Source organism: Gymnoscopelus microlampas (genome assembly GCF_963454915.1).
Source record: "Gymnoscopelus microlampas genome assembly, chromosome: 7".
NCBI classification, from domain to species: domain Eukaryota; kingdom Metazoa; phylum Chordata; class Actinopteri; order Myctophiformes; family Myctophidae; genus Gymnoscopelus; species Gymnoscopelus microlampas.
Window position 1 is genome coordinate 23,985,679 of NC_139944.1, and position 16,766 is coordinate 24,002,444.

Consider the following 16,766-nt stretch of genomic DNA (forward strand, 5'->3'; position numbering starts at 1 on the left):
TCACTATCCGCATGGAGTAGATAACCACTTCCACCTTCCGTGCTTAGACATTTGAAAAGGACTATAGCTTGTAGTGTTACTTTAACATTGAGAATAAGTGATTCAAAAGTTCAGAGCACTTTCTATTTTAAACATTTTAAACATTACCTATTTTTTTTTCATTAACCCTGGCATCCCTATTTTCGGCATGTCATGGTGACAATTTTGAACGTTTTTTTTTTGGGGGGGGGGGGGGGGGGGGTCTACCAGCTCACAACGCATCACACAGTGTGAGATTGTAGATTGCCTATTTCAGCTATTTGTCATACGACAAACTATATAGGGCCTAAGCCGTAAGTGGTTACATTATTTCAATCATTTTTTAATTTTCTCCCTGTACTTGATGGCTGTGTATTTGCATTCCCCCCCAAGGGCCATGAGCTCTGGGGCGAATTTCCATCCGCTATGGCGCTAGTACACATACCACAGCTGTACATGGTACACATGCAAACGGAGAGAGAGACACGTTGGAAACCACAACAAGTCATTTTTGAATTCCTGCCGTCCTCTCGCGTGTTGTCCCAGTCACCCAGCAGAACTGCTCCTGGGTCAGGGGTTGGAACAGACAGGTCCTAACAGGTAGCGCACAGACAGAGCACACGCAAAGGGTCAGAGTACACGTCCCAAGGGTACAAAACGGTATTTGCCTTTCGTCTGTGTTGTAGATCATAAAATGTTATTCTGGTGGGAGTGTTATGCATAGCTGCTTTTGCAGTTGCCCTATTTTCTTTTTGTCTGAGTTATGGCCTGTGAATTAGTGCTAATAGTAAAAATTAGTTGTAAGTCCAGCTTATGACTAAGCACTTTCAACCTGGCGTCCCTTTTGGGCATGTTCAGTTGAAACTTCAAAATAAAGAAAAATTGAACTTTCACAAAATACAAAATAAAATAGCCCATCTACAAGTTCATAATACGTTGCATCAAGACTTGTAGATTGGCTATTTTTGCTATTTGTCGTACTACAAAGTGTACAGTATAGGGCTTAAATGGATAAAACATCTGCATTCGTTGCCACTTTTGAACGATCGTCTTCTACACAGGCATATCAATACTCAGGGATAATCAGAGCGAGCATTGTCTCTGACACTGTACACAGTCGAATCCTGAGTGTTGATCTATCTGTAAAAAATGGTTTGGGGGTCTTCAGTTCAGGTTGTCTCCCCTCTGGATGACATGGGCCGCCTCAGCCTTGTGACTTTCTCAGTTGAGTGGTTTGAGCTGCCCTGAGCATTTGGCAAGCATGGGGTTATGCTAGCAGCACTCAGCTGTAGCTAAGAGTAAATTTAAAGCTCAGAGAGTGAGGCAGGTCTTAACACAAGGGTGAGTAGCTCATAACACACAAAACCACACACCCAGTGGTGGAAGAAGTACTCAGATTTTTTACTTGAGTAAAAGTAGCAATACCACAATGTAGAAATAACCTGTTACAAGTAAAATGTCTGTATTAAACATTTATTTGAGTAAAAGTACAAAAGTATTGGCATCAGAGTAATATGCTTATTATTATTCAAATGTTTTTATTCAGTTTTCAAATTCAATAGCAAATGAAAACTACAGCAATAACAATAATAAACTACCCATCCTCCCCCCTGAGAGACTGGCCAAATTCACAGTTACAAACAACCAGATTAATATACTTAAAGTACCAAAAGTAAAAGTGCTCATTATGCCGAATGTCCCATTTCACTAGTTTTCAAAATTGTCCAAATCTTTCAAAGACTTACAAGCTCACAACTTGTCGCATCATGACGCGTTGTGAACTTGTAGATCGGCTATTTTCTGATTAGATGAATTATTAAATAGGGCTTAGGTTAATCTATATAATGTAATAATCTAAAATCTACAGAGGAACTTCTAAATATAGTTTTCAAATAATTGTAGTGGAGTAAGAAAGTATAATATTTGCCTCTGAGATGTAGTTAGTAGAAGTATTGAAAAATAGAAATACTCAAGTAAAGTAAAAGTACCTAAAAATTGTACTTAAGTACTAACAGACTCAGTTAATCTCCACCACTGGACAGCTTGGGTCTTAAGAAAGGGGTGAGTAACTCATCACACACACACACACACACACACACACACACACACACACACACACACACACACACACACACACACACACACACACACACACACACACACACACACACACACACACACACACACACACACACACACACACACACACACACACACACACTCGCTTCATGGTGGAGTGAAACAGGCCATCAAAATAGTGATTACAGGAGTAAAGATTCAGTGAACCAGGGTGTTCACTAAACACACACTGGATTTGGGTGTCTTTGATGTGACATAAATCCCTTTGTGGTCAAATACACACAAATAATATTACATTCTTTTATTAAGGCTCGTGGTCCTTAAACAAAGACTACCAGTAGCTTGATTGATTGATGTTTTTTCATGTTTCTTATTCGGGTCAGTTAATGTCTCAGCGCTTCTCTCAGCACGACCAAGTCCCTCTCTGGATGAGCCTGACTTATTTGTCTGTGGTTTCTTGTCAACACACGTCTCAGGAAGAAAAATTGTATAAAAACAAAAGACAGCTGTTTGAAAAGACAGATATGCAGAGAATTTGGGTGGATTGTGTCCGTCTGCACTTTCACATGAGAGACATACTACCAATGACAAGACTTAAGACAACTTTCATCAATCCATCATACTGAAAGGATACTGAGGACCTTTTTTTTGCTTGTGTCTGTGTTTGTTTTGGAAAATCTTTAAGTGGGGTAAGTGAAGTAAAAAGAGAAAAAAAAAGCTTTTCATTCTCTGTACCAAGATGTGCATTACTCTGATATTGAGGTTGTCATCAAATTCAACCTCTTAAAACTGCTGCAAAAGTGAGACACATCGTAAATGACTTCACGGAAATCTTTGTGGTTCTGGAACATACGTAAGTACAGATTTCAGTACAGATTTGGGTCTTTAACGACATATCGGAGCATTAGTCTGTGTGTGGTTAGTCGTCTATCGTAAAGGGGACATTTTTGAACGGCTCTGGATTTAGGAAAGCCTAAGGATCAGAGACAGTCGGTGCGCCACATCCGAATGGCACCGCCACTTAACAACAACTCAGCTGCCAAAGCGCGGCCACAATTACAGAGCGTTAGGAAGAAATTCAAAGCCTTAACTGCCACTCTGACAGCATTAGCGTGGAAGTGTCTGGATGCCCAGTGTGATCATACGTTTGAGCGTGCCAGTGTAGGCTAGTGCAGTGATTATCAGCCTTTTTAATTTCAAGGACCCCCAGTTTGGTTTGCATTAGCCCACTGACCCCCATTTGATACAGTTATTTTTTATATATCTCTGTGACCCCTATCTACGCTGTAACATCAGTGTTAATTTAACTCTCAACCAGATGGACCTGTAAGGGTCCATCTGGTTGCCGCTGCCGGTCCCCAGACCAACCATTGAGAAACTGGGGTGGTGGGTTATATCCACGTGAGGGACGTTTACCTCATTAGCTGCATGGGCTAGTATGTGAGGTGTGTTTTGATTCTATATGATGTAGTGACAGTCAGTGATGTGATGAAGATGTAAAACAGAATTGCATCTTCTTGACAACAAGCTAAGCAACTTGCAGTCCACGACCTTGCTTGGTTTAGCAAAGCATTAACAGCAGGGGGCAGTGTTGAACTTGTGATGATTACAAACAGATGGCAGGCTACTGTAGGTGTATTCTGTGATTATGTTTTTCCTCTCTTTGTTTATTTTTCAGATAGGATTTCGACCCTGGAGCAAATTACTGCTGTCTTTACTGATTGTTGCCTTATTTGTGGTTTCAATCTAGTGTGAGCTTTTCTTCAGATTTCTTCCATTCTTCAGACATCATAAATGATGTAAGATTCAGATGGAACATCTAAAAATGTGTAGGTATCCATTAATTGTGCATCAACTTAAGATTATGACAGGTCCTTGGCTTTTTGATTTGTATAATATTTTTTGTGACTGGCTAGTGATGGAGAACGATATATCACACCTGCAAAGGGCTGTTTGTCCAAACGTGTCTGTTTTAATTGAAGGTGAGACGGTTTCTTGATCTCGTCTATCCTTTCGACCTCCTGCCATGTCTGATTTGGCTATAAATATTTACATAGCACAGAGACAGCAGTCTGGCAGAGAAGCATTATACACAGACATTAGAGAATAAAAGCTCTGCAACAACTCAACCCAACACAGACAAGTGATGACTGCAAAGGTATTTCTGGGGTTTGGATAAAACGTTTTGAATGTGTTTGTTCGACTGGCTGTGAGACATTCGCTTGAAAGTGTAAGAGGTGTTCGTTGGCTGATACGATAGCTTTATGTGCACATCTGCTTTAAACTCTTGCACCCTGGTGCCCCTATTTTGGGAAAACGTTAAAATAAATGGCCGATCTAAACGCTCAGAACCCGTTGTGAGCATGTAGATCAGCGATTTTTTAATGGTGAATAGTGCTCAAGTGGTACCTCCGTCCCTGGGTCCATCTTTACACTTTACACACGATTTAAACTAACACTCTGGATTTTCCAGTGTGTTCAACGCATACTCTAGAGGACTGACCGAAAATCCCCACCCGTTCATTTCAATTAAGTTGCTCAGCCAGCGCATACTCCCCTCCTTCTGGGTTTGGGCCCTCTGGTTTGATAACATCATGGGGCCCACCCTGTCATATTTGCAGTAGTGTGACTATCATGGACTACCTCTGTGTGCAAGCCCCATTGGTCGAAACCCTTTTCATTCATGTAGTGGGCCCCTATACTGACACAAACTTGCAATACCAGATTTGGCCACTTAAAGATCCCCCATTGGCTTGGTTCATCGTGTGAAGAAAACGTGTCCTCTACAATAAACATTTTAAGGGTCATTTATACTGAAGGTCAAAGGTGAGGAAAGGTTTCCTGGGAAACGGTGTGAAGTGATTGTCAATTCCAGTTCACAGGTTCTGGGATCGTCCACAAGGGGATTCGTTTGTCATCCTCACACAACATGTTCTCATAAAACATCTTCCACCGCCGTATCCACTGGTCCGACACATGTGCATATCAGGTAGACTGCAGAGCAGAGGGACCTCAACAATATGAAATCCTCCTCGCTCCAGAGCCAATCATACATGAAAGTCTTATGAATCCTGCAGGGTGACGGCCGTCGGCCGATAGCCTCTCTGTCGCACCTGGTAAATGAAAGCAGCTGCAAAGACCGAAGGGAAAGCGGATTATTACCCCAGCAGGTTTTTAGATCAGGGCCCTAGAAGGAAACTGGCCAGGCTACGTAAAGCCCCCCTCTACACACACACACACACACACACACACACACACACACACACACACACACACACACACACACACACACACACACACACCCCACTCCCTTGATGAATGCTGCAATGTTCCGGCCCATGACCCAGGAGATGGTATCACAGGCCTGGTGGTTTTGCTTGGCCCTGTCGTTGTATTAGTGTTAGCCCCCTGTAGTCCTGCTGGACATTAGCCTCGTCCTCCTGGGAGCAGTGGCGGTCGTCCTTATCGCAGGAAGTCACACAATACTGTTCTGGAATGTAAACCCTGGCGCAGCTGACCCGCTGCAGCAGAAAAAAGAAAAGAAATCACAGGTTTTTGAGCAACGCGTGTTTGTTTTTCCATTCTTCTCCAGATTGCTCCAGAATGCACCGTCCTTCCACCGCAGGGAAATGCACAATTTTCGTCCGTATCAGAGATTTGTTTTATTTTGTGGTTTCGTTTACGGGAAGACATAACAGCGTTTAGCAATTTTTGGCGCCTTCCCCGCACTGGTGTAGATGTTGGATGGCGGTATGTCACAGAACAACGCACCGTCACACAGCGAAGACACTGACCCTTCGTTCGGAGGTGATTTGTGATTGAGAGCTGCTGTGTTTGTGCGTCTGGGTGGCTGCCAGGCAGCAGACACCAGCTGGTTGTAAGAGTCAATGGGCCATGAGGACACAGACAGAGGGCAGGTTGACTGCGGTTCGGTCGGCAGCGCGTTAGAAAGGTATGGAGGAGCCCTACATACCTGCTGTGTTGGGATAGCTCTGATCAGAACCAGCTGAACACACACAAAAAAGACCTGTGTGTGTGTTTGCCTGCGTTTGTGTGTGTGTGTGTGCGACTGTGCGTGCGTGTGTGTGTGCAATGCATGCATGCGTGTGTTGTGTGTGTGCGTGCGTAGTTGCGCACGTGTGTGTGTGTGTGTGTGTGTGTGTGTTGTGTGTGTGCATGCGTAGTTGCGCACGTGTGTGTGTGTGTGTGTGTGTGTATGTGTGTGTGTGTGTGTGTGTGTGTGTGTGTGTGTGTGTGTGTGTGTGTGTGTGTGTGTGTGTGTGTGTGTGTGTGTGTGTGTGTGTGTGTGTGTGCGCGCGCACAGGCCGCACACACACACACAGGCGCACACAAGCTCACAGTGTGAACGTGTGTGAGCCTGTGGGTTTGTGTGAATATGCTTGTCTACTTGTATGTATGCAAGAAAGCGTGTATGCATATGTATGTACTTGTATTCACGTGAGAACTCACTTATTGCTGAGAATATACTGTATGTATATACTGTATATATAAATTATATGACCATCCATCTCATAGTGAAATGTTTCTCCTGCATTTTCCTCTCATATCAGTGATTCCTATAACCTGTGTGCCGGGGCCCACTGGTGGGCAGTGAGGAGCATATTGCAAGTGGGCCCGATTTACTCTGAAAATGCACGCAGCCCACTCATCTGTTAAGTGGACAGATGGGTGGGCCACGAACACTTACACGATTTTCAAGTGGGCCCTGATCCAGAAAATGTCGGGAACCAGTGCCCTACATGGATTAAACCCTGACCCACAGCCTCTGACCCTGACCTCTGACCTCCACAGAGAGGATCCCCACAGACAGACGGCTAGGCTTTGTCTCAGGCATGTAATCTCATCGGAAATGCTCACACGTATCCCCAGGGGCTCAGAGATCTGGAGCCTGACCCATGCTAGATTTTTGGGCCCGATACCGATCATAATTTTGGAGAGTCTTAGATCATCAGCCATGTTTTTGACCAATATTTTAGTCAAAAACAGCTACATTTTCTGAATGTTTGAATTTGAGAACATTTAACTTACTAGAGGTTCGGCCTTACAAACCACGGCCCTCACATCTGGCCGTGGTTTGTTTATGGCTGAGTCAGAATGACGTCAGAGGTCTGCCGGCTTGCCCTCCGCCCCCGTACTCCCTTAAACCAATTTCAATTAAAAAATATTCAACAATAGACGATCTACATTGGCTGCATAATTGCAGATCAAATCGATGTTTCGGTCTGGCTCACCTCAAGATGCGGTTGATCTTGATTTTTTCCTTTTTTTTGAAAGACTCATTTGTTATTTTGGAAAGGAGGCTCAGCTCTCTCGCAGCTGTTGTACTTTGTTAGATGTGTACGATCACACCGCTGGAGGTTAACCCTGTTGAAGGATTGATGGATGGCTGTTGGACAGAGACCTGAAAAACTGGAGAATCTCACCACTGCCCCCTGGAGTCAAGTGTGGGTACAGCCTGTGCTCCCAACCAAGGGGCGACCCACGCATGATTTCAGGGGTCAGGGGGTTCACAACTTATGTGCAAGTCAATTTCATCTCTTTTGGAAAACTTTTCTTGTTATGAAATCAATTTACTCTCGATCAGGCAGTGTATTATGGCTTACGTTGGCCAGACGTGGCCTTTCATTGTAGGTTGATACTTTATCTCTAATGGAGCTGGTTGTTTGTGTATCCAGTGCAGAGACTGGTGTCCTCTCCTGACCCAAAGCAGTTCAGCATTCCTCTTTGCTTATTGGGCAGAATGACTCATGAGCGCCGAGCGTGACACTGACCCTGGGCAGCCGTCTGTGCAGGCTGCCTGCCACACAGGTGTGTGGCCCGAGGGCAACATCCCCCGCCCCCCACCCTTAACACTTAACACTTACACAACACACACACACACACACACACACACACACACACACACACACACACACACACACACACACACACACACACACACACACACACACACACACACACACACGCACCTAAGTGCTATCGACATGAAAAGTACACATGTTCCCTGAGGAGCTGCAGTCACATTACCTCTAGGTCACCAAGTGTAATTGATGTCATTCTCCACGTGCCTCCAGAGACTATTTGTTGTCACATTCCCTGAATCTGTTTCTATTCAGATCTGTCATCAGCTCGGACACTCAAATGCAGTGGTGGAAAAAGTACTCACATTTTGTATTTAACACTTGAGGTGCCAGAGGTTTATAAAAAAAATGTACGTTGAGTGCCTGGATTTTTAACAATTTTTGAACCTTTTTCAAGTAGTCACAAAATATTTTCAGTGATCACCGTCCTCACGGTGATCCCCTCATTACACAGATAGAGGTCTCGTACAATCGGGGGGGGGGGGGGGGGGATTAAAAACATTTGGTAATCCGTTCCATAGTTGCAGCCAGTTGAAAATAGTCAAATTAACATTGTAAAAAAAAAAGTACACAGGAGCAGAGATACAGGCTTTTGAAGTCATAAGTTAACCAGGAAGTGGATTCAAGTCTAAATCTTCGAAAAATGATATCTCCTGTTGCTATGAAGAAAAAAGAGATGTAATGGAGTAGAAGTAAAAGTATTGAAAATTGGAAGTACTCCAGTAAAGTAAAAGTACCTCAACATTTTACTTAAGTAGGCCTACAGTACTTGAGGAAATATACTTTACACCACTGCTCAAATGAAGTAAGCTTTTTAGAAAATGTCCCGGTTGTCACTCACCGGAAAATCCACTAGAAGAAATACTGTAGGCCAACAATCAATACCAGAATCCCACCCTGTATATTATAAGAAACCCTTTCTACATAAGCCAAGTCAAGTTTATTTTTAAAGCGCATTTTGAAAACATCAATGAAAAAAAAAAAAAAAAAAGATGCATTCAAAAAAATCTATTTTCCACCAGGAAAATGCCACTTGAATACATTATGTCAGATGATCAAGTGGGGAAACTTGGAAACCTGGATGCAACACGAATTGAACATTATTCAAAACAAGCCACAACTTAAGTTTGTGCGTGCTTATAAATGTACTGTATACGTTGGTGTTAATCAAACACGGTCTTGCAGTAGACTCTGTGGGTCTGTCTCTTTCCCTCCTCTCTCTCTCTGCCTTGCTCGGGCTTTCCATTGCTCTCTCTCTCTCTCCCTTGTGATCACTCTCTCTCATTCGCTCTGGCTCTCCATCACTCTCTCTCTCCCTCGCTCTCTCTCTCCCTCGCTCTGGCTGTCCCTTGCTCTGTCTCTGTGTGTGTACTGTACATCAGCAGCAGACACTGTGTGTGGAAGAGAGGCAATACAAGGCAGAGGGCAGTAGGCTCGTCTCTATCGGAGATCTTTAGAAACTTCATCAATAACGACAAAATGTTGTAACAAAGAGGTTTGCTGAAAACAGTTTTTTACATGCACAGATGATCAACTACTGCACAATGTAATAGAGTTGAACGACTGCAGCCGACAGGAGGGAATTGTAGTGTGGTGTTGATCCCATACACCGGATTGACAGTTTGCGCCCGATTGGCTAATCCCACTCTATAGTGTCACGGACACGTATCCCATAGCCTGGAAGGAAAGTGGGTCTGAGGTTATAAATTCACAAAAATAACATAGTTGTCAGTGACCAATGTGAAAAACAATCAGGAATTTAGTTCCTTGGCTTGCTGGCAGTTTGCACAAGAAATATGATGCTGATCGTTGTACTACTTTGTTAGATTAGCTGTGGACAGACAAACTCGCACACACTCACACACATACGCACGCACGCACGCACGCACGCACGCACGCACGCACGCACGCACGCACGCACACACACACACACACACACACACACACACACACACACACACACACACACACACACACACACACACACACACACACACACACACACAATATTTTTCGCTCCAGCTCGGCGGGGATAAATAAATGTTTTCATTTCAAAGAGTCAATGTAGAGGGAAGACTTAATAAAAAGTGGTAAACTATTCCAAAGCCTAGGGCAGCAATAGAGTAGACACAGTCACCCTTAGTGGTTAACCAGGACTGAGGAACAGACAGGAGTCATTGGTGAGAGGCCTGGATGTGGAATGGGGCAAAGGAGGTCAGACATATATTTTGATGCCAGGCCCATGAAGTGTTTAAAAAATAATAAAACTAACAATAAAACTTGAACTCAATATGTACTGTATTTGACAGGCAGCCAGTAAAGAGAAGCCAGTATGGGAGAGATGTGGTCCCTTTTCCATAAGAATCGATTTCAAAAATTGATCAGAAGCTCTTTTATTATAGGGTGAGAGGATTTCTTCTACTGTAAATGCTCAGCGTGAAACCTCATTATGCATGATTTGAAGATTATATATAGTTTTTATGGCACAGAGTGATGCATTGTTATGGTAATGCTTAATATAAAGAGCATAGTGTGTTGGTGTTAACATTTCCAGATGTTGCAAACTGAGAGGGAAGTGCCTTAATTGGCTGGTTGAGTCCTAGCATTGCCTGAATGCAGTGAAAGGCACTGGAGGGGAAATAATGGTGCTGTACTTTTCTTGGCAATATTCTGCATCTTCTACAATCCTCTGCTTTTATGGACATGGGAAGGGTTTACGTGATGATTAGAGCCAAGCAAATACCCCTCGCCTTCTCTCTGCTGTCCCCTGTTCTCAGTCCAAAATTCCTTCTGTGGGCATGGCAAATGAAACAGACCTGCGATACGGTGTGTCAGCAAGTCTAAAACTTCACTTTAAATATAATCTCCTCTGACAACCTCTACCCCCCCCAACCCCCATGTGAACAAACTTTCTACTACAGTGCTTGCAGTGCAGGCCTATGTCCTGACATTGCAGTGTGAATCTGGCCAAGCCATAACGTACTGTACTAATCCTCTCATTGTGAATTTCAATGTTTCCTCATCAGCCAGTACTTCAAATTCTACGTCGGGTCGTCAAATCTGTGTCGTTGTGGCCAGTGTGGAGATGGTGAATCAGCGTGAGAGAATTCATGTGGTTCAGTTGATGACAATTTAGGCAGGATGATAGAAAATATAAATGGAAAACCAGAAGTGCGTGTAAGGACGTGGCTCTATTTACTGTACATGCGCTGAACTCTGATTTGCTTTGGAAGAAGTTTAAGGGTGAGAGAGGAGCCATTACTGTCTTTCCCTTTTGTGCATTTGATACTATGGCAGAATATAACATTTCTGATAATTTTCTCGTCACAGATCAGATAGTTTCCGTGATATGTTTTGATTTTCAATTTGAAAATAGTTTTCCTCGACAATGTGTTGTTGGACACTGAGTGAAACAGACTTGAGGATGGAAACAGTGTGTGTACACAGAGTCCCATAATATCCTAATGTCAATAAGTCATGAATCACAGTTGTCCAAGCATTGAAGGACCATTCCAAACGTGTAAGAATTTAATTCAAGCTCATTCGGAGCAAGACATTTGAAACTTAACAAGAGTGACATGAAATGAAACAGAGACATTCTTTCCTAATCTTTCCTACGCGGTTCAAAAATAAAGTTGTATTCCAATTTCTTTCCTTCAACTGAGACACTGCTTGTTCAGTGAACCATGTTGGCGTGGCCTTTTAAAGAACACATGTGACTGATGAGTTTAATGTCGCAGATGTTTCTCGTCCTGTCCTGTTATGAAACTCTCACTTTCCATTTAACTCTTTGTTTTCCTACAATGGCTCTCTCTCTTCTCTCATTTTGGTTGCACTTTTAACATTTTCCCTCTTGGCTCTCCCCGTCAGATGTGAATGAGTGTGAGGAGACCAACGGAGGATGTGAGGCCCTCTGCTGCAACACCATCGGGAGCTTCTACTGCAAGTGTCCCCCTGGACAGAAACTGAAGGACGATGGCAAAACCTGCCAAGGTGAGTCCTCTGCTAACCCACACAGTAAAACCCTCTGTTTTCTAATTGAATTCTGGGAGCGTAAAAATGGGCCCTTGTGTACTCTGCTCCTCCTGCCTGGAACTCTTTGTTGAACAAATTGAAACAGAGATGGCTCGTCTCCCTTGGAGAATTCCAAATGTATTTGAAGGGCATGAGATTATTAGGTGCTGGGTTTGCTTTACATTGCCAAACTCTATGTTCCATTGCTTTTCTACATTGATGCTATGTTATTTTATTTGTGCTGTAACTGTATAGAATTGCGGTTCTTTTCCCCATAACGTTTGTTTATGTGACCATTCCTTAGCTAGCACCCCTTTGACAAAAATACGTTTTGAATTGATTGACAACACATCGCGATGAGATTGTAGATCAGCTATTTTTTTAGATATTATTTTAGAGGAAAAACAGGAAGGGGCCTAGTATAGATCCCTTGGGAATACAGTCAACTAAGTATAGGGTTTAAGTGTTTAAACATATAAGGTCCAACTTTTTGTTGTTTCTGGTTAAGTAATCTTTATTAGTGGTCGGTTTAATCAGAATAATCTCTCCTCTGTTTGATAGCTGAGCGTAGAGGAGATGTCAGAGAGCCTGTGAGAGGTCTCATTCAGGTTATGGTTATTAGAACAGAAAGTTGTCACAGCTGGATTTCACAGCATTCTTTACTCTGCTACTGATGTCTAATGGGGAAAAACATCTTCCCACAGCAGCAAACTCGTAATTGCTTGTAATTTGCCAGCATTTACAGAAGCTATGGAAGCAGAGATTGATGTGTATTCGAATGTTGGTAGTGCATGTATGATGCTATCTATAAAGAGCTGTTCACTGCATTCCTGTTGCATGACATACAGTACTGCATCCTGTAGATAGGGGAACCGCATGGATATAGCTGGATTCCAGGCAGAGTCTACGTTATATACTGTATACTTAACCAACACAGAATGAATTCCTACAATCACTTATTATAAGTGAATAGAATAAGCACATTTGCGGCATTGGGCCGTAGGAAAGCAAAATTTCTACTCTGTGTGAATACAATCCTTGGCATGTACAGTATACTATATTTTTTTCCCCAATCAAAGACATCTGCTCTGGGATGTTGAATTGTCTATATTCCTGGCATGGGCAAAGAACGAAGTTCGACGAATAAATGCATCTTTTGTTCAGTGTTTTAAAAAAAAGAGAGAGAGAAAAGGCTTGTATACAAAAACTTGAATTTACAATAGAATCCCTGTTGGAACATACCCCAGATATAAGCTCCCGGTCTTATTCTTGGCTGGCTCTTGTTATGAATGAGCGGTGTTGCTTTGAATGGCATCGATAGCAGAGGTGGGGGCCAACAGTAACTGTTGTCACGCCCAGTGGGGTACAGCAGTTTCAACGCTCTGGACGTTCAGGCCTAATTAATATTATATGCCAGAAAATCACTGCCATGAAGGTGAAGGTGACAGCGCTTGGCACCTTCATGGTACAGAAGTATAGGGGTGGGTGGGTGTGTGTGTGTGTGTGTGTGTGTGTGTGTGTGTGTGTGTGTGTGTGTGTGTGTGTGTGTGTGTGTGTGTGTGTGTGTGTGTGTGTGTGTGTGTGTGTGTGTGTGTGTGTGTGTGTGTGTGTGTGTGTGTGTGTGTGTGTGTGTGTGTCATTAAAGGTCATTAAATACCAACCACTTCTACATACCATCTCAGAGCTGGACTATAGGTGCAGACTATTTGTTTTTATATTTGGCAGCCTAGGACATACCCACAGACTGGTTGTTAGAGGGTTCCAACACCTTGGGATGCCCAAAGGCAAAGGAGGCAAAGAGGCTGGCAAAGTATTGTGCTGTCTCAGCTATAATTGGCAGCCGCCACGTATGGCGGAGAAGCTGTTACTTATACCCAAAGAGTACTGAGTGACATGCTTATTGTAACATGTAACACAACAAGACATATGCCATGATTTTGTGAATGTAACTTTACTGCACCTTTACTATTTATGTCCTTGTATGATCTCCTTTGTGTGGACAAAAATAAATGGTTAAAATGTGAGAGAGAGAGATTATGAGAGATTGAGAGAGAGAGAGAGAGAGAGAGAGAGAGAGAGAGAGAGAGAGAGAGAGAGAGAGAGAGAGAGAGAGAGAGAGAGAGAGAGAGAGAGAGAGAGAGAGAGAGATATAAAGACACACACACACACATACACACACACACACACACACACACACACACACACACACACACACACACACACACACAAAGAGAGAGTGACAGAGAGAGAGAGAGAGAGAGAGAGAGAGTGACAGAGAGAGAGAGAGAGAGAGAGAGAGAGAGAGAGAGAGAGAGAGAGAGAGAGAGAGAGAGAGAGAGAGGCAGTTTATGCAGGCTAATAGCATTGCAGCTGCTTTTCCAAAACCAACAGGTAATGCTCTTTTTAACTGTGAAGTCAGAGGCAGCCAGTTACAGTCGAGGTCTTTTAAGGAAACTGTCTCTCCCTTAATGGGGACTCATTTTGTTCTGGTATCCCATCAGGCATTTGCACATTATGGTTTTACTTTACCAGTATCAACTACTTGCCAATCCTTTGTCTTGTGCTTAACTTTGCGCTCTCCGCTCTCCTCTTTATCTGGCTGGCATTGTACACATCTGTTAGAATTTTCCATGCCTGCCCGATATGTGAGTTAGATAGAGAGTACCTGGATGTACAGTATGTGAGAGAAAATAATACAAAAGCAAAATCCTTTATGACCTTTTATATGGTGGTTTGTCTGGGCTTGAGGTTTCTACAGATAGTTCAGGTGTGATGTAGCGACTATAGTTTTATGTTACGGAGCAGAACAGTGATCTCAAGGAATGTTTCAGGCTTGTATTAGTAAGATCAGAATTGAACACCTGGATTAAAGCTAGATCAAATCTGTTTTATGTTGCCAGGGGTCTTTTATGGGACATTTTTGTGCACAGGCTATGGGCGTGTTCTTGCCCATGAACGAGCCTGGTTCTTCTTGAGGTCCACAAAGTGCTGTCATGGTCCAGCCACCAGGGTTTGAATGTACAGTATATGTTGGCAACAGATTAGAGAGCACAGCAGCAGTGCTCCTGACCTGAGTAGATGGGTTCGCTTCAAGACCCATTCCATTCTCAAATGTTTGGATTCTAAATATCATATTCTACCTTTGGCACTTATCAGATTTGGCTTTACTGTTGTGATGGCTGTGGTTTTGGCGGCATTTGATTTCAATATCAAAAGAAAAGCATAGACACACTAAATCACCCGGCCTGTTCACATTCCTTATAGTTCAATACCTGAATCACATGCCCTTTGTAATCTCTGGTATTTTTCACACACGCATATATATTTATATTATATCTATATAGCCTTTGAAGTAACAGAAGAAGTGCAATTGCCAACTGTCGTGAATCACTCCGAGAAGAAGAAATATTTAACGGTTGTTATTCATCATAACACTACTTCTGTCAAAATGAAGTATCATTCTCCTTGACTGCATGTGGTGTTGGACGTAGCGCTAGTGGAGGGAGGGGAGGTATTAAACTTGGGATGGGGAGAAAGGGGGAGAGAGAGAGAGTGAAAGGAGAGAGAGAGTGAGAGAGAGAGTGAAAGGAGGATCTTTAATTTGACAGACATTCAGTTTTAGTGGAAGGGAGGGTGAATGTTCCACAGGGAAATGGACATACAGAAAGGGAAGGAGAGAGAGAGGGGTGTGTGTGTGTGTGTGTGGGGGGGGGGGGGTTGGCTGAGTGAGTATGAAGTAGTTCTGCTTCACAGATGAGTTGCCACTTAAATCAAACCAGGATTCTTTGCGCTGGTCCCTTATGTGTAATTCTCTTCCAGCCTGTGTCTTGACAAAAGCCAATATTGAAGTTGAAGTATTATTATTTTTTGCATATTTTTGGGGTTTTGCTGGGATTTCTTTCCCCCTCAATGTAAAATAGTTTCTTTTTAGAACTTTTTTTACAAGGATATAATTTTTTGCTCCGTGTAGCGCTTTGGTTTCAGTTGTTAGTCATGGCTTTAGCATCAGGATGCTGGATACTCCTCTTGATGTTTCTTGAATCTCGGGTGCACCTGGCGTCAGGCGCTAACTATCCATACAATTACTACAGAAGGATCTGCTATAGGCCACACTGCTTCCATGGATATCATGGCTACAACATGCCTTACCTGGGACCAGGTGAGTGGTTCATTCCACACTTCAAGTACATCTTACAGGTTAGATGCATTCATTGGAGTTGGGTGATTGTGTCTAAAGATTGTTAGGCACTTCTTAAACACTATAATATTTTTTTATAATACTTAATTAGTAAATGTTAATAATTAATTATAATTAATGAATAATTATACTGTTATTATACTGTTATTTAGTAAGGTGTGGGTCAAGAGCAGTGGGCAAAGCAAGAGAGTGGAGAATCTGTTTTTAATTTTTGTGTATGTATGTATTGTATTTGACAGAAATGTAAAAAAAAAAAAAAAAGTAGTACAGTCAAACACTTTGTCTAAAAGGATAACATCAAAACAGCCTCCATTGGGATCCAAGGTATTCAATTCATCAACATATACAAAATAGCACCAAAACATTCAATATCATAACAAATATAAAACACTATATGTACACGGTACCAAAAAAGAAGGGGGGGGGTAAAGAAAAAAAAGGGGGGGGGGGGTCGTATGTATGTATTTATGTATTCATGTATTTATTTATTTTTACACTTAGCTGTATCTCTTATTCTGAATGATTGTGTACTGTGTTTCATAACTGCAGGACTGCTATGACAACTGAATTTCCCC

The 16,766-nt window shown here is 42.6% G+C and overlaps 1 protein-coding gene across 3 annotated transcripts in view; it reads left to right on the forward strand.

The window, feature by feature from the left end:
- megf6b (multiple EGF-like-domains 6b) overlaps nucleotides 1–16,766 on the forward strand; it is an 83,223-nt gene that overhangs the window by 34,881 nt on the left and 31,576 nt on the right. For 2 of the 3 annotated variants that reach the window (XM_084063601.1, XM_084063602.1), the window contains exon 5: nucleotides 11,850–11,972. In XM_084063601.1, the coding sequence (XP_083919727.1) occupies nucleotides 11,850–11,972 (123 nt within the window). Of the gene's footprint in view, nucleotides 1–11,849; nucleotides 11,973–15,763; nucleotides 16,153–16,766 lie in introns of those variants that run through there. The other variant, XM_084063603.1, reaches the window with a different exon arrangement.